General features: G+C 43.1%; 1 protein-coding gene across 6 annotated transcripts in view; it reads left to right on the top strand.

The window, feature by feature from the left end:
* The window catches only part of LOC137527620 (golgin subfamily B member 1-like), a 283,357-nt gene that overhangs the window by 53,995 nt on the left and 205,548 nt on the right, over nt 1–23,814 (top strand). For 5 of the 6 annotated variants that reach the window (XM_068248254.1, XM_068248252.1, XM_068248255.1 and 2 more), the window contains exon 2: nt 20,848–20,947. In XM_068248254.1, the coding sequence (XP_068104355.1) occupies nt 20,901–20,947 (47 nt within the window). In that variant the 5' untranslated portion in view covers nt 20,848–20,900. Of the gene's footprint in view, nt 1–12,226; nt 12,270–20,847; nt 20,948–23,814 lie in introns of those variants that run through there. The other variant, XM_068248253.1, reaches the window with a different exon arrangement.

Genomic DNA, 23,814 nt, shown 5'->3' on the forward strand with positions numbered 1-23,814 from the left:
TCTGAACACACCATTGTCAGGAATATATTGGGGTGCTGATGCTGTTAAGGATAATACAGTAATATATTTTCATTTTCCCATTTTTATATCTGCTGTGGTATGTCAAAGGTGTAGATATGCAGGCTAGATTCATGTGATTGGGTGGGTGGATCACTAGACCTACATTTGCATCTAAAGAGGACTTCAGTGAATGGAGCTGGGGTAATCAGACAATGGCAGAAGTGAAGTGTTGAAGTCCTTGACACTTGAACTTGTAGTTCTTGGAGGTAGCCCACACGGCTAGAACTAGACAAGACAAGACAAATAACATTTATATCGCGCTTTTCTCCTGGCGGACTCAAAGCGCAACTAACCTGGTTCCTGACCAGAAGTGCGTACTCCCGCAACAACGCCAGATCGATACGCTGGTACATTTATTTCTCCGTTTATTTTAGTAAGCAAAATCGCTTTGTGTGTATTTTTGTACTTTTATCTTTGTAACTTTTTACTTTGTTTTTGTAATCTTTTGTATATATTCTGTTCTGCATTGTTCCACCTTTTTCCCTGGAATATTAAATTATTATTTAATAAGCTTGACTTCTGCCGTACTAAACTAACACTCATAGCCTAGAAGAGATTGAAGTGTGTATAAGTCCATGCCTAATTGTATGCTTGAGCAACACTACCATATGAAATTGTAATTGCATTGTGTGTGGGGGCGTTTGTCATACGTTGGCCTAAAGCGCGCAGCTGACCCAACGTACGAAAAACGCCAGTGCGAGTAGCGACAGCAGAGTGGCTAACAGTATCGTTCGGAACGACTGTTAGTGGTTTTTTGCTTCACTACAGTGTAAGATTGCAACTGTGTGTGGGTGCGTGGCGTTTCCGTATTCGGCCTAAGCGCAAAGCTGACCCGAATACGAAAACGCGGATTGCGCGCTGAGGACTCGACAGCAGAGTGGAAGTGTCTAGCGAACCGCTAGTGGTGGCAGTGAGAGGTGTTTTGAGGGTTCCCAGCCTTGTTTTAGCTCGAATAAGGCTGCTCCCCGCTTGATCTGGTCGAACCCGCAGTCAGGAACCGTATACGCAGGCGTGCCGAGAGGCCGGTTCCTGACAACCATCCCCACTGTCAAATGTGGCAGCATCATGCTCTGGGGGTGCTTCTCTTCAGCAGGGACAGGGAAGCTGGTCAGAGTTGATGGGAAGATGGATGGAGCCAAATACAGGGCAATCTTGGAAGAAAACCTCTTGGAGTCTGCAAAAGACTTGAGACTGGGGCAGAGGTTCACCTTCCAACAGGACAACGACCCTAAACATAAAGCCAGGGCAACAATGGAATGGTTTAAAATAAAACATATCCATGTATTAGAATGGCCCAGTCAAAGTCCAGATTTAAATCCAATCGAGAATCTGTGGCAACATCTGAAAACTGCTGTTCACAAACGCTGTCCATCTAATCTGACTGAGCTGGAGCTGTTTTGCAAAGAAGAATGGGCAATGATTTCAGTCTCTAGATGTGCAAAGCTGGTAGAGACATACCCTAAAAGACTGGCAGCTGTAATTGCAGCAAAAGGTGGTTCTACAAAGTATTGACTCGGGGCTGAATAATTACGCACACCCCACTTGGCAGTTATTTATTTGTGAAAAATGTTTGGATTCTTGTTTGATTTTCGTTCCACTTCTCACGTGTACACCACTTTGTATTGGTCTTTCATGTGGAATTCTATTAAAATTGATTCATGTTTGTAGCAGTAATGTGACAAAATGTGGAAAACTTCAAGGGGGCCGAATACTTTTGCAAACCGCTGTATAAGGAAGGAGGGCCTACCCAAGGTGTTATAATATTGGTAGTATCTCTGTTTATGTATACTGCGGGGCTACCTAATTGGGAGTACCTATAACACTTTGCAATTAAGTGGGTTTTGGGTTGCAGTTTGGTCACTTTGCCTCTGAAAGGTTCACCATCACTGGACTATTACACATGCAGGAATCGTTCTGCATCAACTGCGCATCTCAGGCGTCCCTGTGAATAAGCCCTTATACACAGAACATGGCAGAGATGAGATCAAGTAGAGTACCTTTTTTTTTTTTTCTTTTTCATATTTACATTAAAAAATAAAATTCACAGCCCTTATGTTCCTTTCCATTGTGGATTTTGTTACACTTTTTTTTTTTTTTTTTTACTAAAACTATGAGTAACAACATTACTGCGTGTCATAGAAACAGTTATGTGCTTTTGTTTTCCTTTTCTTAAATGGTTTCATTCTGTGAAACATTTACTATGCATTTTGGTTAACCACGCATAATGTCTCGTGCCTTGACAGGATGCCCAGCACACGCAAATACACCATTTCTGCATAATACTTGCTTGATGGTAAATTCTCGGTACTGTAATACGTTGCCTTGTTTTGAAAAGCTAAATATATATATATATATATACTTTTTTTTTTTTTTAGTAGCTAACATCAGTGATTTTTAATAGTGTTTTCAAACAAATTCTTGCTTTTTATTAGTGTTTCTGTTTGCCAAAAGTATGTAATGGAGGAGAATTTGATGCCCAAGACACGTTATATCTCTAATCTTTAACCATCTAGTTTGTTAAAGCTCATTGTTTGATCACAGTTTTTCTTAGAACATTTTTTTTATTTTAATACTGTGGGTTTTGCAAAATTGAAAAGGAAAATATGTGATGTGAATTGAAAAGGTGGCAATAGCGAGACCCAGGCATGTCATTACGCACAGGACATGCCTCTGTGGTCTCTTAATATTTCAAACAAACAAACACAGAACACTTATATCGCGCTTTTCTCCTGGCGGACTCAAAGCGCCAGAGCTGCAGCCACTAGGACGCGCTCTATAGGCAGTAGCAGTGTTAGGGAGCCTTGCCTAAGGTCTCCTACTGAATAGGTGCTGGCTTACTGAACAGACAGAGCCGAGATTCGAACCCTGGTCGCCTGTGTCAGAGGCAGAGCCCTTAACCATTACAACCATTACACCATCCAGCCATTTCAAATACCCGCCTCTGGTTCTCTTAAAAAGGAAATAAATATGTCTGCCTCTCAGGCCAGTTGTCCTTTTTTAAAGTGACTCTAAATTGAAAATGATCTTATGAAATATTGAATTGTAGGCTTAGCATGGTTAGTAAATGGAACATATAGAACATTAGTAGTATAGAAAAGAGTCTTACATTATTGGACTGTCACAGCTATTGTTTAGAATCCACACTCTGCCTTTGAAGCTGAAAAGGAAGCAGAAGTAATGGCTCTTTGAACTTTCCTTCGTAAGGCTAGTTACACACCGGGACGTTGCGTTATAGTGGACGTTATGGTCGCATAACGTCCCCTAACGCAACGCCTGCCGGTGTTGGTAGAGGACGTTGAGTGAGCCGCGTTAAGTGGCTCTTTCCGCATTAGGGCAGTGAGAGTGGCGCTGATTGGCCGGCGGGACCACGTGATGCGGAGTGAAACACTCCGCATCACGTGGTACCGCCAGCTAATCAGCGGCCACCAGTGCAGTGCATATTGAGTAGCCATGTGCGCGGGCGGCTACATATCGGCCTCTCCCCGCCTCCTCTCCGCCCCAACACCGCGCATGTGCAAACAGTCTAACGTGGCTTAAGCCGCTGGAACGCTATAGTATGCTGCACGTTCTGAAGAACGTGCAGCGTTACATGTAACGCAACGTGGGCAGTGTGAACAGCCCCAATGACTTTGTATTACTGTGAGTTGGGGAGCGTTACATGCTGCACTAACGTGCGCCTGTAACGTCCCTGTGTGGAAGCAGCCGTAAACCATATTATCTTCTTATTCTCCTGACAGATAATAGGCTTTAAGCTTCAATTTACTTTTCAGAAAATAGGACTGAATGCGATGAGCTGTTGGAGAAGTTCTTCTGCAACTCTTTTTTTTATGTGTGTGTTTGTTTGGGTTTTTTTTTTTGGGGGGGGGGGGGTTATCTTGCTGTACTGGGAAACAGAAAGGAACTTTGGATAATTTTTTTAGTAGGGCTAGTACAATTTGTGTATATGTTTATCTCTTAATGTCACTTCAGGTGCGGTTTAAACAACTGGCCTGGAACAAATATGCAGGTCAGCGCTCTGACTAAAGTCTAACCAAACTAACTTGCAAGCTTGTTTCATATGTGAGATTCAGGCACTACTAAAACCAAGGAAATCATCAGGAAAGCCAAGCATCTGGCATTGTTTGAATGGGATTCAATATGCCAGCCTCCTTATCCTTTTAATTACAGGATCACTTTAAAGGACACCTGACCTGAAAGGGATTTGGAGGCTGCCATATTTATTTTATTTTAAGCAATACCAGTTGTCTGGCATCCTGCTGATCTTTCATGCATCAGTAGTGTCTGAATCACGCACCCGAAACCAGCATGCAGCAAATGCAGTCAAATGTCTTGTGCTGCCCATAATTATTCATACCCCTTGCAAATTTTTACTTAAAGTTACTTTTATTCAACCAACAAGTAATGTTTTGACGAGAAATGTAATGGGTGCCTCCCAAAAGATAAGACAATGTACTTTATTGTGGGGAAAAAAAAACATTTCTCAGCTTTTATTTTACGTTTAAGCAAAACGTGTTCAGTCCAAAATTATTCATACCCTTCACAAACTGTCAGTCTGTGGGGAAATATAAAGTTTTCTACCTTTCCAAATAGTCCAAGCTTCTCTAAAGAACCATAATTACCCTGAATAATTGAGAACAGCTGTTTTAATCAACTCAACAGGTAAAAACCAGCAGCTCTCTGCAGTTGGTTTGTGGACAGTCATGGCTAAGACAAAGGAGCTCAGTGAGGAGGACCTGCGGCTGTGCATTGTGGCTGCTAACAAGTCAGGAAAGGGCTACAAGGCCATGTCTAAATGTTTTAAATTTCTGGTGGCTACAGTGCAAAGTATTATTAAAATATACAAGATGTTGCGCACTGTGGGAAATCTCAGAGGACGTGTTTGGAAGCCAAAAGCGACACCTGTGCTGGCCAGGAGGATAGTGAGAGAGGTGAAAAAGAATCCAGGGATCACCACCAAGGCCATGGTGGCAATATCTCAAGGCAGACAATCGTGACACTCCACACTGCTGGGTTCTGCAGATGCAGACCAAGGAGGACGCCACTTCTCCAGATAAGGCACACAAAAGCACGCTTGGCCTTTGCAAATGCTCATCTGGACAAAGAAGAAGACTTATGGTCTTCTGTGTTATAGTCGTATGGAACAAAAATTGAATTCTTTGGTCACAATGATGTTTCCTTCATTTGGCGTAAAAAAGGAGAAGCCTTCAACCCAAAGAACACCATCCCCAATGTCAAACCTGGTGGTGGGAACCTAATGCTTCGGGGGTGTTTTTCAGCCAATGGACCAGGGAACCTTACTCACAGTAAATGGCACTAGAAAAAAGGACAATACATAAGGATTCTCAACGATATCTTCAGGCAGTCTGCAGAGAAACTTGGCCTTGGGCACCAGTGGATATGTCAGCATGACAGTGACCCAAAACACACAGCAAAAGTGGTGAAGAAATGGTTAGCAAACAACAGCATTAACGTTTTGGAGTGGCCCAGCCTGAATTGAATCCAATTGAGAATCTGTGAAGAGTGCTAAAGATCAGGGTGATGGCAAGAAGACCCTCCAACTTGAAAGAGCTCATTGCTAAAGATGAATGGGCAAAAATACATGTGGAGATTTGCACAAAGCTGGCCTGCAATTATAAGAAGCATTTGATTGCTGTAATAGCCAGTAAATACTTTTCTATTGATTATTGAGAAGGGTATGAATAATTTTGGACTGGACACGTTTTGCTTAAATGTAAATAAAAGCTGATTTTTTTTCCCCCCCACAATAATGCCTCTTGTACATTGTCGTATTATCTTTTGGGAGACGCCTATGTCATTGCCTGCCAAAAATGACTTGCTGGTTGAATAAAAGTAACTTTAACTCAAAATTTGCCAGGGGTATGAATAATTATGCAACAAATTAGAGACAATTGGGCAACAGTTTGCCTGTGGCAGCAGTCCCCAAATACTTGATCATCTTACCCATAATTAGGATGATGGGCGGGGCAAACCCTAACATAGAAATATTTCAACAAGATATCTGAACATATATGGGTTACAAGCCACCTTAATGTATCAAGTATCAAAATTTTTTTAAACAGTTGGGGACATGCAAAAATCTCAAAATGACATACACATCAAAGGGAAGCAAATATGATTCAGGAATTAAAATTGCTTATGCAAAAAACTCAAGTAGCCATCAAAACAGCATTAATAATAAATATTCCGGTTCAGTAAGACAATTGGACAATCCCACGCTCACATACTCCAAGCATCCCGCGCTTACATACTGGTGCCATGCATAGATTTAACAGATTGTGGCGGGGGCCCCACTTACAGTTCTCATAGTCCTATGGACTCCAGACGACAGCCATGGTAGTAATATCAGACAATCCCCTCATTCAATATCCAATTGGGGAGCTAACGTATTAAATACCCTTGGAGCTGTTATAATGTAATATATCCATATGGAGGAAAAGGGGTAGATCTCACCGCAGTGCAGGAAAATGGTTGATAGCATCTAATTTACTCCTTTGATGCATGCGTCACTATTCCGCTTGGTGCTATAGCATGGCAGCACTAGTCCTGGAGCCATCTCATTCGTCTTATTCACCCGCTTAGTCCGGTAGATAGATCACCTCCCCTCGGGTAAGGTCCGGCTGTGACCGGCAACTGCTAACTCCGGCGAGGCAAACAGCGGGAAGAAGGACGCCAAACGCCCAGACGCTCAACAGCACAGGAGCATGGCCGGAAACTCAGGCTGCGTGGCTCCGCCTACCGACGTTTCGCGTCATGTGTGACGCTTCATCAGGGTGTGTCTTCAGCATACCGCAACCCAATTAAAAACAGTCTACGCGATTTGTATTGTAGCAGGCTGATTGATAGGCTAATGGCCGTACGTGTATATGTCAATCAAAACTCTGTTTATATAGAACGGACATAATTGATAAGTCCTCCAATATGGCTGATGATATACCAGGCACCTAGACAGCATAAGCAATTTTAATTCCTGAATCATATTTGCTTCCCTTTGATGTGTATGTCATTTTGAGATTTTTGCATGTCCCCAACTGTTTAAATACATTTTGATACTTGATACTTTAAGGTGGCTTGTAACCCATATATGTTCAGATATCTTGTATGAATAATTATGGGCAGCACTGTAAGTCAAACACCTGATTTACATGCTTGTTTTGGGTCTATGGCTTAAAGTATTGGAGGCAGAAGATCAACAGGACAGCCAGGCAATGGGCATTGTTTAAAAGCAAATAAAGATGGCAGCCTCCCTATCCCTCTCGGGTCAGTTGACCTTTAAAAAGCTTGCCAGTCTAATCAGTAGGTGGTGCTCCAAACAAGTATTAACATTTTAAAATTGTAATATTTACATGTATAATCTTACTATTTTTTCCAGGGCTGTGGAGTCGGAGTCGTGGAGTCGGGCATTTTTTGGGTGCCTGGAGTCGGGAAAAAATGCACCGACTCTGACTCCTAATGAATTTGTAACTGTAATTAAAATAGAAAATATGATAAAATGTTCTATTTCTCAGATAATGGTCATTAAAAATAATGTGTATATATACAGTATATATACAGTAATAGCTGTGCTTAGTCCACAAAAATGAAATAAACCAATCAAAATTAGTTACTTGTGCTGCTTCAATAAAGCAGTCCCCGTATTTTTAAGGTCAGATATACATATCTGATTGTGACTGTATATATGATGTGTACACAGGAATCTCTTATAAATACTAAATAACATCTATGCTGTAAGAATAAAGCCTGATGTATAGCTGTGTCACTAATAGAGATGGTCAACGAGATGGAAATAATTCTGCATTGATGCTGATTTATGCAAATGTATGCACTCCCTTTGCTGATGAAATCAAATAATTTGATAGGTTGTTAAAATTTGGTTTGGTGACTACAAATTAAAGGGTAACTGAGACGGATGAAAAGTAAAGTTTTATACATACCTGGGGCTTCCTCCAGCCCCCTTCAGGCTAATCAGTCCCTCGCTATCCTCCACCACCCGGATCTTCTGCTATGAGTCCTGGTAATTCAGCCAGTCAGCGCTGTCCGGCCGCATGCCGCTCCCACAGCCAGGAACATTCTGCATCTGCGCAATAGTGCTGCACAGGTGTAGTACGCTCCTGGCGGCGGAGTGTGTGCATGCGCACTACGCCCCGACTGGCTCAAGTACCTGGACTCATAGCAGAAGATCCAGGTGGTGGAGGAGGACAACGAGGGACTGATTATCCTGAAGGCGGCTGGAGGAAGCCCCAGGTATGTATAAAACTTTAATTTCATCTGTCTCAGGTTTACTTTGTTACACAGTAGTACTATACTCTACATATGCACTCCCCACAGAGCTGCAGGGAATCCACTGAGAATGCTGTGCACATTGAATACAGAGGTGTTGTCTGTTTACAATCTCCTCATTCCCCTGCAGAGTACCTGCACATCATTCTTACATGTACCCACACTTACATTGCCTAGGGCCTGATAGATGTTCTTTGTTCCGGTTTGTACCTTTTACAAGTACTCTTACCAAGGACTAGCTTTAGTCTAAAGGGAATAAATATAGTAGTCTACATATCCTTCTCACTTCAGTTGTCTTGTAAAATTCCTAAGCGTTGGCAGTTAAGAGACGAATTTCATGTTACATACTTTTAATCAACAAAATTGTAATATGCAAATTAGAGGAGTCTGAGTCGGTGGAATCCTAAACTGAGGAGTCGTAGTTGGTGGATTTTTGGACCGACTCCACAGCCCTGATTTTTTCCTATGTCTGCTGTGCTGTGTTACAACCTTAGCCTGTTGCCCAAAAGAGTTATCTGTCAGACAGAAGATGTTTCTGATCACTTCTTTTGTTTGTATAAGAAAAGCTTTGATCCTCCTGTTAGCCCTATTGTAAATATGAAGTTGACATAAAAACTGACTAGCTGTGTACCTCTGCACATATATGATCTGCTGTGTCTGGTCACTTCCGTTCTGCAAGGTTTTGGTCTTCCATTGAATTCTGTAACGGCGAACTCTGGAGCCCTACCTGCTTGAGACAAAAGTATGTCGGACTAGTGTCCAATATACTTTTCTTCAGCTTCCAGATGAGCTACAAGTTGGTGACAATTTAAAAATCAGCTGGTGAGTACACATTAAGTGCTCTACACAAGAGCAGAAGTGCAGTATGTTTCAGAACAGGCAAGAAACACAAGCCGAGAGGGCACAAGCGGGGGGGGGGGGAGAATAGTATTTTGATTTTGTTCAGGTCTGTGACCGAGTATTGTCTGTATATGCTTTTCAAAAGTTGAATAAAATTGATCTGTTAAGAAACTAAGGAACATATATTGGACGACGTATCTAATGTACTTTATTTCCATACCACAGCGTGCAAAGAAGTGAGGCATGTGATTGAAAGGGGGAAGAAGTAGGAATTTCTTCTCTCTACTAGGTTTGCCACTTCTTCTCAACCACGTCTGTGTAATGCACTATTGAGAACGGATGTAGTCTGTCTCGATGGGTTATCATTGTTTTTATTAGTCTCGGGAGTTTCTGTGGTGTCTGAAAAAGTCATGCAGGATGTGTTTTCCTTCCTCTCTTGCAAGGGTTGCATTAAAGGGAACCTGAGGTGAGAGTGATGTGGAGGCTGCCATATTGATTTCCATTTAAACAATACCAGTGGTCTGGCAGTCCTGCTGATCCTTCTGGTCAGTAGTGTCTGAATAACACACAAGCATGTGGCAAATCTAGACAGAGCACCTGATCTGCTTGCTTCTTCTGGGCCTATGGCTAAAAGTGTTAGAGACACAGGTTCAAGGGGACGGGCGGGTAACTTGCATTTTCATCCCTAATGATTACATGTTCCTGTGCTGTCCAGGCCCCGAGCTAGAATGGTCATCTTTTCCAGTACCTAAATTATTGGGAAAACAGGCACCCCACACTTTACCCCCAAGACCAGCCGAACCAAGCTGCTTTGCTTCAGTGAAAGCAGTCAGTGATAACAAAATAGAGGCATTTGCTAAAAGAAACCGGGATATTTTTACAGGACTGTGGAGTTGGTACAACAATCGTTCGTCTCCGACTTCTCAGTTTAGGATTTCATCGACTCCGACTCCTCTAATTTGCATATGACTGTCTTTGAAAGGCATTTCATCACTGCCGAAGCTTAGGAATTTTGAAGCTACAGTATATTAAGAGGACATCTGCTTTTGGGAACAAAAAGCTCCTGGACAGGAAGCTGACACTAAGCCAGTGTTTCTAAAACCTGTACTCGTGACTCCCTAATAAAGTTGCATGTTTTGCAGGCAACCTAACCTATGCTCAGATGGGGTAACTAGTGTCTCAGCTAGGTGGATTCCATGTAGCTGAGACACTAATTACCCCACCTGTACATAAGTGAGGTTGCCTGCAAAACATGCACCATTGTGGAGTCACGAGGACAGGTTTGAGAAACACTGCTCTACACTGTCAACCATCCCGGCCTGTCATTGCCAACTTGACTGCCCTAGCATACTGTCAGTATAAGACGATTCAGTGGAGCCCCATATCAGCTGGGTTCTGGCATGTAGCCCTGCCTCCTTGAAGAGAAACTCCTTCCTTTTCTATATCTGATAAAGAAAAGGCCAGGCCGATTTTCTGCAAGGGGGCAGCTCTATGCACCGGAACGCTGCTGATATGGGGTTCCAGTGAATTTTATTAGACAATATGTTCTTTTTAAAGTGTACCCGAGCTGAGACGCTGGTACAAAGTTAGATGCTCATTTAAAGAGAGAGAAACCTCAGGATCCTATTGAGGCTTCCCTCTGTATTCTGATGTCACCCATCGCTGAGCATGGTCCCCTGGATAAGGCAAGGCATTTTCATTAAAGAACAACTATCAAAGAAACTTTTTCTGTAAACCCCACATACCTATAGAGCTTTTAGCCAGCAATAATAAAAGGCTTTTCAGAGGTCTCTCAGTACAGCCTGTGTGAAATTAAAAGCCGTGTTTACCAGCTGTTTTGTAACAATTTGTGTCAGCATCTGCGGGAGGCAGAGCTGAACTGTAACCTGGATGTAAACTGTTTACTTTACACTGCAGTGGCAGATAGACACACACAGACAGGAACACAGAGCTTAAGCTGATGAGTATTTACACACATTTTAAGATCTATTTATGCTTCCTATCATTCTAAACAGATTCCAGCAACAGTATTTGAGCCAGTGAAGATTGTTTCTGTATGCTAAATGTGCTGGGCACAGTCCTCCATAGTAATGCCCAGGGCTGTGCAGTCGGTACAAAAATCTTCCAACTCCGACTCCTCAGTTTATGAAACCTCCAACACCGACTCCAGGTACCCAAAATGACTTTGACTCCTTAGTCTATTACTTACGATGGCTGTGGATTTTGTACAAAAATCATCCAACCCCGACTCTGACTCCTCAGTTTATGAAATCACCGACTCCAACTCTGACTCCAGGTAACCAAAATTACAGCCCTAATAATGCCCACAGTAAAAACTGTTCTCTGTAAATGTATTGCTATTTGTTAGTAATTACTGAAATATATGTGGCAATTAGAATTTTAGGTAACTTTGATAATTGTCCTTTAATCATATCTGGGCCGTGCATCTCTTCTTCCTGCAGTGTGGCTGCGTGAGCCCACCTATGCGCAGTAAGCCGGAGCCGCTTGTGTACGAGCAGCTCCATGATACTGCGCATGCACGGGCGGGCTCATGGGGCTACTGCATGGCCCCGATCTGGAGAGTAGCATCAGTGGGATCCTGAGGCTGCCTTCTCTACAGGTATCTCATTTTGATCCTGAGTTTCGGCTCGGGATCACTTTAAGCATGTAGGGACTGGATAGTGTACTGGTTAAGGGCTCTGTTTTTGACATGAGAGACCAGGATTCAAATCCAGGCTAGGGTCAGTAGCTATTCAGTAAGAGGTCCTTGGGCAAGACTTCCTAACACTGCAGGGTGGCCCTTTGAGCACAACTTTAGTGGCTGCAGCTCTTTAGCGCTTTGAGTCTAACAGGAGACAAGCGCTATACAAATGTTAGGATTAGAATACCTCCTGTGTGTTTTTTTTGTTTGGTTTTGTTTTTATGTACACCTGAGCTGTATTTTAACTAGACTTGGGATATAGCTGTAGCGTAGCTGTTAAACAGAAATTAAATCTAGTTCTTGGTAGGAGTACTTGTAGAGGGTGCAGGCAGTGACCAAGAACATAGAATGGGCCCTAGGCTATTTAACTGTGAGTACATCTACGGTGGCCAATAACTATATGTTTCTTTGGATGATCGATTAAAAAAAATGATCATTTGGGCTCACTAACTGCAGGATAGCTGCTATCCAATTTGATCAGATGAATGGAATCAATCCTAAAACCGATGGAATCGGAGAACCAATCATCCTAAGAATCGTATCGTTAATGGCCACCTTAAGAGTGATGTGCAGGTGATCTGCAGGAGAATGAGGGGTTTCTCCCTCTTACACATTCTTCATGTACAATCTGAACCAGGTTTACGGGTGATAGACCTCTACGTTCAATGTGCACAACATTCTCAGTAAATTCACAACAGCTATGCAGGGAGTGCAGCAGCTGCTGCTGCTTTGGGTACCTGGAGTTGGAGTCGGTAGTTTCATAAACGGAGAAGTCTGAGTTGGACGATTTTTGTACCAACTCCACTGCCCTGGTAAGTATTAGACTAAGAAGTCAGAGCCATTTTGGGTACTTGGAGTCGAGTCGGTGGTTAAACTGAAGAGTTTGAGTCGGATGATTTTTTACTGACTCCACAGCCCTGGTGGTAGTACTAATGTGTAACTTAATTTGTAGTCCCCAACCCCAAATTTAACAACACATCAAATTAATTGATTTTATGAGCGAAGGGAGTGCATATAAAATGTGTATGAACCTGCCTAAACGCCGAATTATTTGCATCTCATTCACCATCCCTACTAGGCATACTACACTACATCAGGCCGCTTTATTCTTGCCGAAATGTAAATTATTATACATATGATTCCTGTGTACACATCAGATGTACAGTCACAATATGTACATCTCACTTTAAAAATACGGCGACTGCTTTACTGCAGCAGCACAAATAATTTAGCTTTTTGATTTGGTTTATTTCTTTTTTTTTGTGGACTGAGTACTGCTGTTACTGTATATATGTGTGTGTATGTATATATATATAGATAGATAGACTGTGTGTGTGTGTGTATATGTATGTGTGTATATGTATATATATATATATATATATATATATATATATATATATATATATATATATATATATATATATATATATATATATATATATATATATATATATAGAACATTTTATTATTTTTTTTCTTTTAATTACGTGTTAAAATGTATTAGGAGTCTGTGCATTTTTTCCCCCGACTCCAGGTGCCCAAAAATTGCTCCGTGTCCTCGACTCGGACTCCTCAGCTCTGATTTTTTTTATTATTATTTTTTATAAAACTTTTAAATTGATTTAGGTTTTAATAGAAGCTTGAAAAATGTTATGCTCAAAAGTCATGACTGTTATAAAGTGTATCTGATTTTGTTTAAATTGGGCTTAGATAAGTTGGATCCAGCACATTATACGGAATATTTTGCCCATTGATTCATTGGGTGAGTATGCACTTCAGTGACAGAATTTTCTATTCTGGTCCCATACCTTAGCAGTTTTATGGAAGTCCTTTAATTTTGGAGGCACCATAGGCCCTAAAAAGGACTACAGTCATAGCACAGCTGAGATTGTTATAAAGATTGCGATACAGTAAGATCCAGGAATCCCTGTGACATCACTGGAATGGGTACACACTCATGAATCATTCAAAGTGGTATTTTACTTTGCAGCAGTTATAATACAAGCCTAGGGCTTACTGTGTACATTGTCAGGCACCAAGCATTTACTTGTTGCCCAGCAACAGCATAGCAACCAACCCAATAGATAAAAATATGAAACCATGTGGGTGGGGATTATAAAAAGCATATCCGTGTGTGGACACTATCACGAATACCAGCGTCTCAGTTTAAGCACTGTTACGTTGCTGAATTTTACAAGCCTCTGATGTAAAGGATCTGTCACTGGTCATGACATTTTTATGTGGCTTTACTGCTAAGTACCTAATTCATAAATTATTTAGGCTGCGAGCTTCACCATGGCAGTTAACAGTCTAACCAATTATTATGTCTCTTATGCAAGGTACACATGATACAATTTCCTATCAGGTCGACTGGTCCAATTGATGATTTTTGACACGTCCAATCAATAACCGGATTGATTTTGTGCAGTAATGATCTGAAAATCTATCCTGTTATGGATTGGGAGCAGATCGGACATGTTGGAAGTTATTGATTTCCCCATGTCTATTTGATGGGAAATTGCATTGTGTGTACCTAGCATTAACGAGTACCAGAACTGAGAGGGATTTGGATCAATTCTTTACTGCTTTTTAAAAAAATGCCAGTTTTTATGCTTGTGATGCTGTGGTTTTGAGTTTAGGAGTGTTTAAAGTGAACCTGAGCCGAAGCTCGGGTTCAAAATCAGATCTTACCCTGAAGCCTCAGGATCCTGTTGAGGTTTCCCTCACTTGTCTAAAGTTCCCCGTTGCAGAGCGCAGCCCCCCTCCACATCGGAGCCGTGCAGCTCCACTTCCTTATTCATGCCCGCTTGCTTGCTCGCTCATGCTCAGTAGCACAGAGCACACGGTACCGGCTCACTGCGCATACGCGGGCAGGCTCAGTCGGCTATTGCGCGGCCATGAATAAGGAAGAGGAGCTGTGCAGCCCCGATGTGATTAGTTACAATGCTTCGTCGCTAATCTTTCTGGGGGCCGCGCTCAGCCACGGGGGACACCAGAATACAGAGATCAGCCTCAAAAGTATCCTAAAGGCTTCCTTCTCTTTAGGTTAGTATCAGATTTTGTGTACCCGAGCTTTGGCTCGAGTACACTTTTAATGAGTAATTCTCAATTGAGTAGACCCAATGCTATCTAGTATGTAACTCACTTTGACAGGTCACTTAAAGCTGCCTTTTTCTGCCCTAATATATCTTGACCCAAGTTTAAAGTTTTTTTGTTTTTTTTTTAGAAGGCATTTCTACAGCTCCCACTGTCTTGTTTAAGTGATTCTGTAGTGGGACAGCCATATTTATTGCCTTACAGGCAATGCCAGTTGCCTAGCTGTCCTGCTTACCTTGTTGTTCTGTTATTTTAAGCCACTGACCCAAAGTGAGTGTGCACATCAGGTGGTCTGAGTAAACTGTAACCTAAAAACAATAAAAAAAAACCATACCACAGATAGATCTGCAGCAGCTCCTGCATATAACTCACTCGGGCACGGGATTACCATTCTGAGCTGCGGATTTCCGTATCGAGCCTTACTCTGGATTACCGCTAAGGAGGTTAAAGGGATTCTTAAGCCTAGAAAAAAATAACATTTTTACTCACCTGGGCCTTCTACCAGCCCCCTGCAGCCGTCCCGTGCCCTCGCAGTTGCTCTCAGATCCTCATGTCCCCGCCGCCAGCTACTTTCCATTTCCTGGAACTGGCTCACTGCGCAGGCCTGGCCACGCGTCTCCATCTGCAATAGCGCTATTGTAGACGGGAACGCTAAGAAGACTGCGCGTTGTCAGACCTGTCGGCGAATCGAAAGTAGCTGGCGGCGGGGGGCAGGAGGATCCGGGAGTGACTTTGAGGGCACGGGACGGCTTAGTCCCTGTTGCTACTACTCCAATCATGGGGAATTGCGTCAATCAACCTCAACTGTGACACAGCGTGTCTCATTGCAGTAAAGTGTTCTGAGACAGATTGACCCTCACATGATTCCATATAGCAGATTTATGCAATGATCTATGAGAACACTGTGTGACGAATTACATGTATAGAAGCTGTTTACATGATAAGGTGTACCGATTGATGGATGGGGGAAATTCTCAGTCCGCATGGCGTTGCCACACATGTGGCACCCCAAACAGGGATATGTGCCCTAGCGAGTGTCACTGGAAGGTTTATGGCCCATATGCAATTCACTTTTTTCCTAGGAGATATTTTCAAAACTTGTGAATAAAATGCTTTTTAAGGCTAGGGCCACACTAGCTCCGGGTGCGGGACGCATCCGCGGTCCGGGCTCCGATTTTCAAAACCCGGAACGCAAACGGATCCGTGCTGCCTTTTTTGCAGCACACGTTTTGGATCCGCTTGCGTGTTTTTGTTATTTTTTTGCTAGAGGGGGTAGCAGCCAGGACGGGGGGCTGCGGGCAAAGCGGCGGCCAGGGGGGTCACATCCCCCCCCCCCCTTGCTCACCTGGGTGCCCCCCGTCCCCGCTCCCCCTCCAGCTGGCATATAATGTAATAATTTGTACCTAATAAGGTTCGGCGAGCCGGGCACTTCCGCCCACACCGCTCGCCGTCACTTCCTGCAATGTCGCCCTCTGTATTTCAGTGGGCAGCATCGCAGGAAGTGACGGCGAGCGGTGTGGGCGGAAGTGCCCGGCTCGCCGAACTTCCTTAGGTACAAATTTATTACATTATATGCGAGCTGGAGGGGGAGCGGGGACGGGGGGCACCCAGGTGAGCAAGGGGGGGGGGGATGTGACCCCCCTGGCCGCCGCTTTGCCCGCAGCCCCCCGTCCTGGCTGCTACCCCCTTCAGCATGGCGGCCCCCTCCTTTACCATGGGACACTGGAAACTGATCCGTTTCCAGTGTCCCAAAATGTCAGTGAAGAGGGAGGCCCGTTTCCCCATTGATTTTCACTACCCGTACGTGTATACGGGTCCGTGAAAAATGCTGCAAGTCCGGACTCAGCGTTCCGGGTTTAAAAACGTATTCCGCGGATCGCACGCGGATACGTTTTTAACTTGAGTGTGTGCTGTTCCTATTTTTAACATTGGTATCCGTGGCTACGTTTTTCGTCCGGGACAAAAAACGTAGCTACGGATACGTTTTTAAATCAAGTGTGAACTAGCCCTAAACCATTTACTAACAAGAAAATACTCAAAATAATTTTTATAGTACTTTTTTCACCTACTTTTTGGTACTTTTTTTCATTTCAAAGTGCTAAAAATGTATTTTAAACAGAAGATGAAAAATGATCACCTAGAAGAAAACTCAGGAGAAAATGTGAATTGCATATGGGCCTATGTTTCTTATGAGCAACCTTGTCTCTTAAATGACATGAGACAAATAGGAGGACATGAGAAATGCAACTGTGAGATGAATTCCTGTAAAAATTCATGTGGACCCCCCTCCATACACAAAAGATATTATACATATAGTGCCACCAGCGCAGAGTGTGCTGGTGGAATAACGGATTCGGATAAACTAGTGAGGGGGAGGCTAGAAAAAGAGACGCAGGGATGAGATGGTCAGAAAGTTTCATGCCCAAGGCTATCCAGACTGTTGCTTTCAACCCTGTACCAGGGTACGTTGTAGACAGATTGCTTACAGTGACCCGGTGTCCCTTATTGTAGGGAGACACTGGTGTATTCTTACTGACCGCTTTCCATCTGTTTCAGAATTCGGATACCCTCCCCTCTCAATGTGTAAGAGGGCTTCTACCATTTGAGACAAGGTTGCTCATAAGAAACATAAACCTTGCAGTGGCATTCACAAGGGCATGTATCCCTGTTTGGGGTGTCACATGTGTCTCAGAACACTATACTGCTATGAGACACTCAGTGTCACAGTTTAAGGGGTATTGACGGGATTCCCCATGATTGGAGGGATAGCAACTGAGACCAAGCTTTGCTTTAATCAGACGCTTCCTGGATCAGGAGATTGGGTACTGTAGAGCTAGAAGGGCTTAATAGGGAATATGATTTACGTTTTTGTATTCATTAATTGGTTTGTGTTTATCATTACTTTGAAATAACTGAGGGCCCGTTTCCACTATCGCGAATCCGCATGCGTTGCCCGCATGCGGATTCGCACAGTCAGTACAAGTGGATGGGACTGTTTCCACTTGTGCGTTTCCCCGCACGTTTTTCTGTGCAGAAAAAATCTGCAGGGTAGGGCCCTCAGAATTTGCCTGCGTGTGGAATGCAGGCGAATCGCACGCAATGTATTTAATAGGGAAATCGCATGCGTTTTCCCCATGCGTTTTTTGCCGCGATTTCGCATGCGATTTCGCATAGGTATTAATGTTAATTTACACAGGCAGTGACATGGTTAAATTCGCATACAGCCTTACCTATGCGAAATCGCGGCAAAAAACGCATGCGAAATCGCACCCGCATTCGATTTGCCTGCGGTGATTCGCCGGCGATTCCGCAACGCTATAGTGGAAACGGGCCCTGAAGGTAATCACTTTCTGTAACCATCAATTAGGGATTTTTGTTGTTGTTTTTTTACATCTCTACTGTTATTTTGGACCACTCTTTGCCAGCTACTCTGGATCTCTCAGATTTCAAGGGTTCCTTCTCCTAGCTGCTGTTTTTAGTTCTCCCCATGGGTACTTATGGGATTTAATTCTAAACTCATTGCTGGCTACTTCAGAACTCACCAGCACTTTGTCTTTAACCATTCCTGCGTGCTTTGAAGTAGGCTTTGGAACATTGTCCTGCTGTAAGACCCATGACCTCCTGCTGAAACCCAACTTCTTGAAACTGGGCTTTACATTGCTCCCCAAAATTATTTGGTAGTCTTCAGATTTTAGAAAATAATGCAATAAGTTGTGTACCCAATGCAATACGAAAACATCAGTGAACCTCCTCCATGTTTGTCTGTAGGGACCCTGTTCTTTTCTTTAAAAACTTATTTTTCCTTTCTGTAAACTGTTGAATATTGTGTGTCGCCAAAAACAGTGTTTTATCCAGGGCTGTGAAGTCGGTACAAAAATCCACCAACTCCTACTCCTCAGATTAGGATTCCTCCGACTCCTTTAATTTGCATATTACAATCTTGTGATTGAAAGTATGTAACATGAAATGCATCTCTAAACTGCCAACGCTTAGGAATTTTAAAAGACAACTGAAGTGAGAGGGATATGGATGCTGCCATATTTATTCCCTTTTAAACAATACCAGTTACCTGGATATCTTACAGATCTTCTGCCTCTAGACTAAAACTAGTCCTTGGTAAGAGTACTTGTAGAAGGTACAGACAGGAACAAAGAACATCTATCAGGCCCTAGGCAATGTGACTGTGGGTACATGTAAGAGTGATGTGCAGGTACTCTGCAGGAGAATGATGGGATTCTTCCTCTATTACACATTCTTCATGCACAATCCGAACCAGGTTTATGGGTGATAGACAACACCTCTGTGTTCAATGTGCACAACATTCTCAGTGGATTCCCTGCAGCTCTGTGGGGAGTGCATATGTAGAGTATAATACTACTGTGTAACAAAGTAAACCTGAGACAGATGAAAAGAAAAGTTTTATACATACCTGGGGCTTCCTCCAGCCCCCTTCAGGCTAATCAGTCCCTCGCTGTACTCCTCTGCCACCTGGATCTTCTGCTATGGGTCCAGGTACTTGAGCCAGTCAGGCGTTGTGCATATGCCACACTCTGCCGCCGGGAGCGTACTACACCTGCGCAGCACTATTGCGCAGGTGCAGAACGCTCCAGGCTGTGGGAGCGGCACAAGGCTGGACTGCACTGACTGGCTGAATTACCGGGACTCATAGCAGAAGAGCCAGGTGACGGAGGAGGAAAGCGAGGGACCGATTAGCCTGAAGGGGGCTGCAGGAATCCCCAGGTATGTATAAAACTTTTCTTTTCCTCCATCTCCAGTACCCTTTTTTGTAGTCCTCAAATTTTAACAACATATCAAATTATTTGATTTCATGAGGAAAGGGAGTGCATACATTTGCATAAACCAGCATCAGCGCAGAATTATTTCCATCTCATTGACCATCTCTACTAGTGACGACACAGCTACACATCAGGCCTTATTCTTATAGCATAGATGTTGTTTAGTATATATGAGATTCCTGTGTACACATCATAGTCACAATCCGATAAGTATATCTGACTTTAAAAATACGGGGACTGCTTTATTGAAGCAGCGCAAGTAACTATTTTTTGATTGGTTTATTTCATTTTTGTGGACTAAGCGCAGCTATTAATTACTATATCTGAGAAATAGAACATTTTATCATATTTTCTATTTTAATTACAGTTTAAATTCATTTCATTAGGAGTCGAAGTCGGTGCATTTTTTTCCGACTCCGACCCCAAGCACCCAAATGTCATGGAATTATTCTTGTAGCCTTAGAGTTGTCCATGCTTTTCTATAATTATGGTTCTCAAATCCTCAGTCAATTCCTTCCCCTTCTTTCTTTTCTCCATGCTCGGTGTGGTATAGACAGACAAACAAGAACAGGATTGAGTTATAATTTCTCCATTTTTATCTAGCTGCAAGTAGGCATTTTCATCTTACCAGCACCTGTTAATTGCTACAAGCGAGTTAATTTACAAAATTAAAGGACCATCATGTGTTTGAAATACAATTATTTTCTAATTCTTATAAGGTGCCAATAATTTTGTCCAAGCCATTTTTGACCATTTGTGTGGAATGTCTATTTTTCCCCTCTGCTTTTTGTGTTCTTCCAGTGCCAATAAAATCAATAAACATTAGAATATCTAAACCTTTGCTGTTGCAACAATTTTCTGAGAAATGCATTATGACTAGTTAATGTTCCCCCCCGAACAAGGTCATTTAGTGAGTGACTGCTGAACATACATTAGGTTGTCACCGTACTTTATGGGAGGCTGTCATATCACACAGCAAACATCTTATATATTTTGAGGCTTAACATTTTGTATTTTTGTTTTCATGTTTTTTACAGTTAAATTTTTATTTTCCAGCTCTTGTGCCTGGCGTATTTGGGAAGTGATGGAACAAGAAGGAAACATTTTGGATGATTCTAAAGTTGATTTTTCCAGCCAGTCAGTTGCAAGAGAATTGGTAACAAAAAAAATCATGTTATTGTACTGTATACTTAGGACTTTGTTGGGTGACATTGACAGGAGCCTCATCAGAATACCATTCACAGTGTCCTGATTCTTGAGACTTTTTGATACGGCTAACCCCAACTTTGCAGTGGGTTGCTTTACATCTGCCTACATTATTGGGTGCTCTTAGGCTAGGAATGAGTATTTTTGGCAGATAGATGGTTCGATAAATACGGTAATTTTCGCTGAGTCCGATCTGATTTAGATCATTTTTCTGATCGATTTCCATTCACTTCTATGAGAAAATGTATTAGAAAAATAATCAGAATATTGATCGGCCAGTAAATCTGTAAAAAAAAAACTGATCTTGTATTCCCAGCATAACTTTCCTCACAAATTTTACATAGTTTGCAAAACCTCTATCACAATAGTCACTAGCAAGACTTTAGAGAAAAGGAAAGCAGGGTCTAACACAAGAGTGGGCAAACTTTTTCTGCTGCGTGCCACATTCCTCTTGGGGCCTGCATTCCTCTCCTCTCTCCCTGTATAGTTGTGAGTGGTGCATTATGATAGGTTTAAGTTGCCCAATCTCATCTTCCAGAGGTGATCTCCATGGCCACAGCAGTGTCATGTGACACATTGGCACGTACTGATGGCGGGTCACATTAGGGCTGAAAGGTTTGGCGGTTGTAAACCGAAACCACGATTGCTGAAAAGAGCATCTAAGGATCGTCAGTACCTGCGGTTCCCAGGTGCTCGGCGCCCGCTGTGCTGGACCGCGTGGCTCCGCCTGCCGCCGCGTCATAAGTGTAAAGGCGTGTGATTTTCTGAATCTGCCTGGAGCCGGAGCGGTGAAGCGCTGCTAAATGGGTCCGCCCACCCCCCAACACCCCCCCCCCCCCCCCCCCCCGGTGCCCTCATACTCGATATGCGTCTCCGCACATGACACCACACTGCAGGCTCTGCCGGTGCCCTCATACATGTCCTGCGCAGCTCCAGTGTCCACTCCACACACAGTTGTGTTAATTCACTGTGCCAAGCCAGCGACACCCGCCACCACTAGACTCTGCCCCCCGCCACCCTCATATACTTCAGGACAGTGTCAGTCAGTTCACAGTGTTCAGCCCCCTGCCAGCAACATTGCAGACTGACCCCACCTCCTTACACTGTCTCCGTGGCCGTTCAACGAAATGTCATCACCCTTGCCAGAAAGTGAAACTGCATTAACAGTCACATCACTCACATTTATTAAGATGGTGGAACTGGGGTAGAGCACAAGCGGTGGAACAAAGCTTGAATTGAAAAAAAAATCGTGAATCGAATCGAAAACGCGATTTCAGATAGAAATCGCTCAATTCAATTTCTTACTAAAATCGTTCAAGGCCTTGGTCACATGATTCTTCTGTGGCCATGGAGGTTGATGCTGGAAAATGTGATTGGGTGAGTTAAACGTATCATTACGCACTGCATGCAACTGTGCAGGGAGGGAGGAGAGAAATCTGTCCCTCTATGAGCAGGCCGGATTCAAAATACACATAGGCCAGGTATGGCCCGCAGGCCGTAGTTTTTCCAGCTCTAGTCTAACCAAAGCAAAGTTAATACAACAATTGCAAGTTTGTGTTTTTACAGATGTTCCCTGCCCTTTTTTTTATACCCTGCTGTAAAAAAAAAATAAAAAAAGAGCACTGACTAAATTGTGGTTGCTGCAACACAAGGCAAAACCTTAAAGTTGCTTACCTCAGTAGTGTAAAGTCTCTGAACAGTCTAGAGGCTTCCCGGATCCTCCTGCAGTCCACCAGTCCAGTGCCGGGTCCGTCTATGCCTACTCGACTCAGCAAGTAAAATGGGTTTCTTCTGGCCGCAAGTCGTGGATGAGTGCATGCGGACCTGGGAAGTCTCTGGACTGTCCAGATGCTTCCCACTACTGAGGTATGTAGGATTGCTTTAAGGTTTTTATTTTGTATTGCAGCAACCATAATTTTAGTTTAGGTAAACATTTATGGTGATGTGTGTTTAAAGTGAACCTAAATCAAAATGGAAGAAAGAGTGTCACCTGGGACCTCTACCAGCCCCCTGCAGACATCCTGTGCCTGCGCATACATGGAACGATCCTCTGGTCCCCCGCTGTGGCTAAGTTTCGGTTGTGCACATTGAACACAGAGGATGTTGTCTATAGTCCGCAAATCCGGATCAGATAGTACGTGAAGACTATGTAAAAGAGGAATACTTATTTCCCCCACAAATTAAGCTTAACTATACTTTAAAGAAAAACAAATAACATTTATATCGTGCTTCTCTCCTGGCTGACTCAAAGCGCCAGAGCAGCAACCACTAGGACGCGCTCTATAGGCAGTAGCAGTGTTAGATAAACTTGCCAAAGGTCTCCTACTGAATAGGTGCTGGCTTACTGAACAGGCAGAGCCGAGATTCAAACGCAGGTCTCCTGTGTCAGAGGCAGAGCCCTTAACTATTACACCTTCCAGCCACTTTAAAGACAGATGTACCCATAATTTAACTGCTGTAGGGGATATACTAGGTGCTAGTGATGGTCATTGTGCTGCACATAATTGAGTTGATACAGGGTTATGTAAATATTGTATGCAAATTTATGTAACTTGAAAATAGACCAATCAACTCCTACCAATTTGTTCTATTTTCAAGCTGCATAAATTTGCATAATCCTGCATCAACTTGGATTTATAATCAATGTATCCCATGTACCACCTCTACTAGGCACCCACCTAGTTTATGGCAGGTGTTCAGGGCATAAAAAGGGGATGTTGGATACTGATTGGGTTAAAGTTCCTCTTTAATGGGTATCCAGAGGAGCAACATCTGAGGAGCGAGAAGAGGATGAGTTTGGGGGGGACTGCTGAGAAA

Source organism: Hyperolius riggenbachi, chromosome 8 (genome assembly GCF_040937935.1).
Source record: "Hyperolius riggenbachi isolate aHypRig1 chromosome 8, aHypRig1.pri, whole genome shotgun sequence".
NCBI lineage: Eukaryota > Metazoa > Chordata > Amphibia > Anura > Hyperoliidae > Hyperolius > Hyperolius riggenbachi.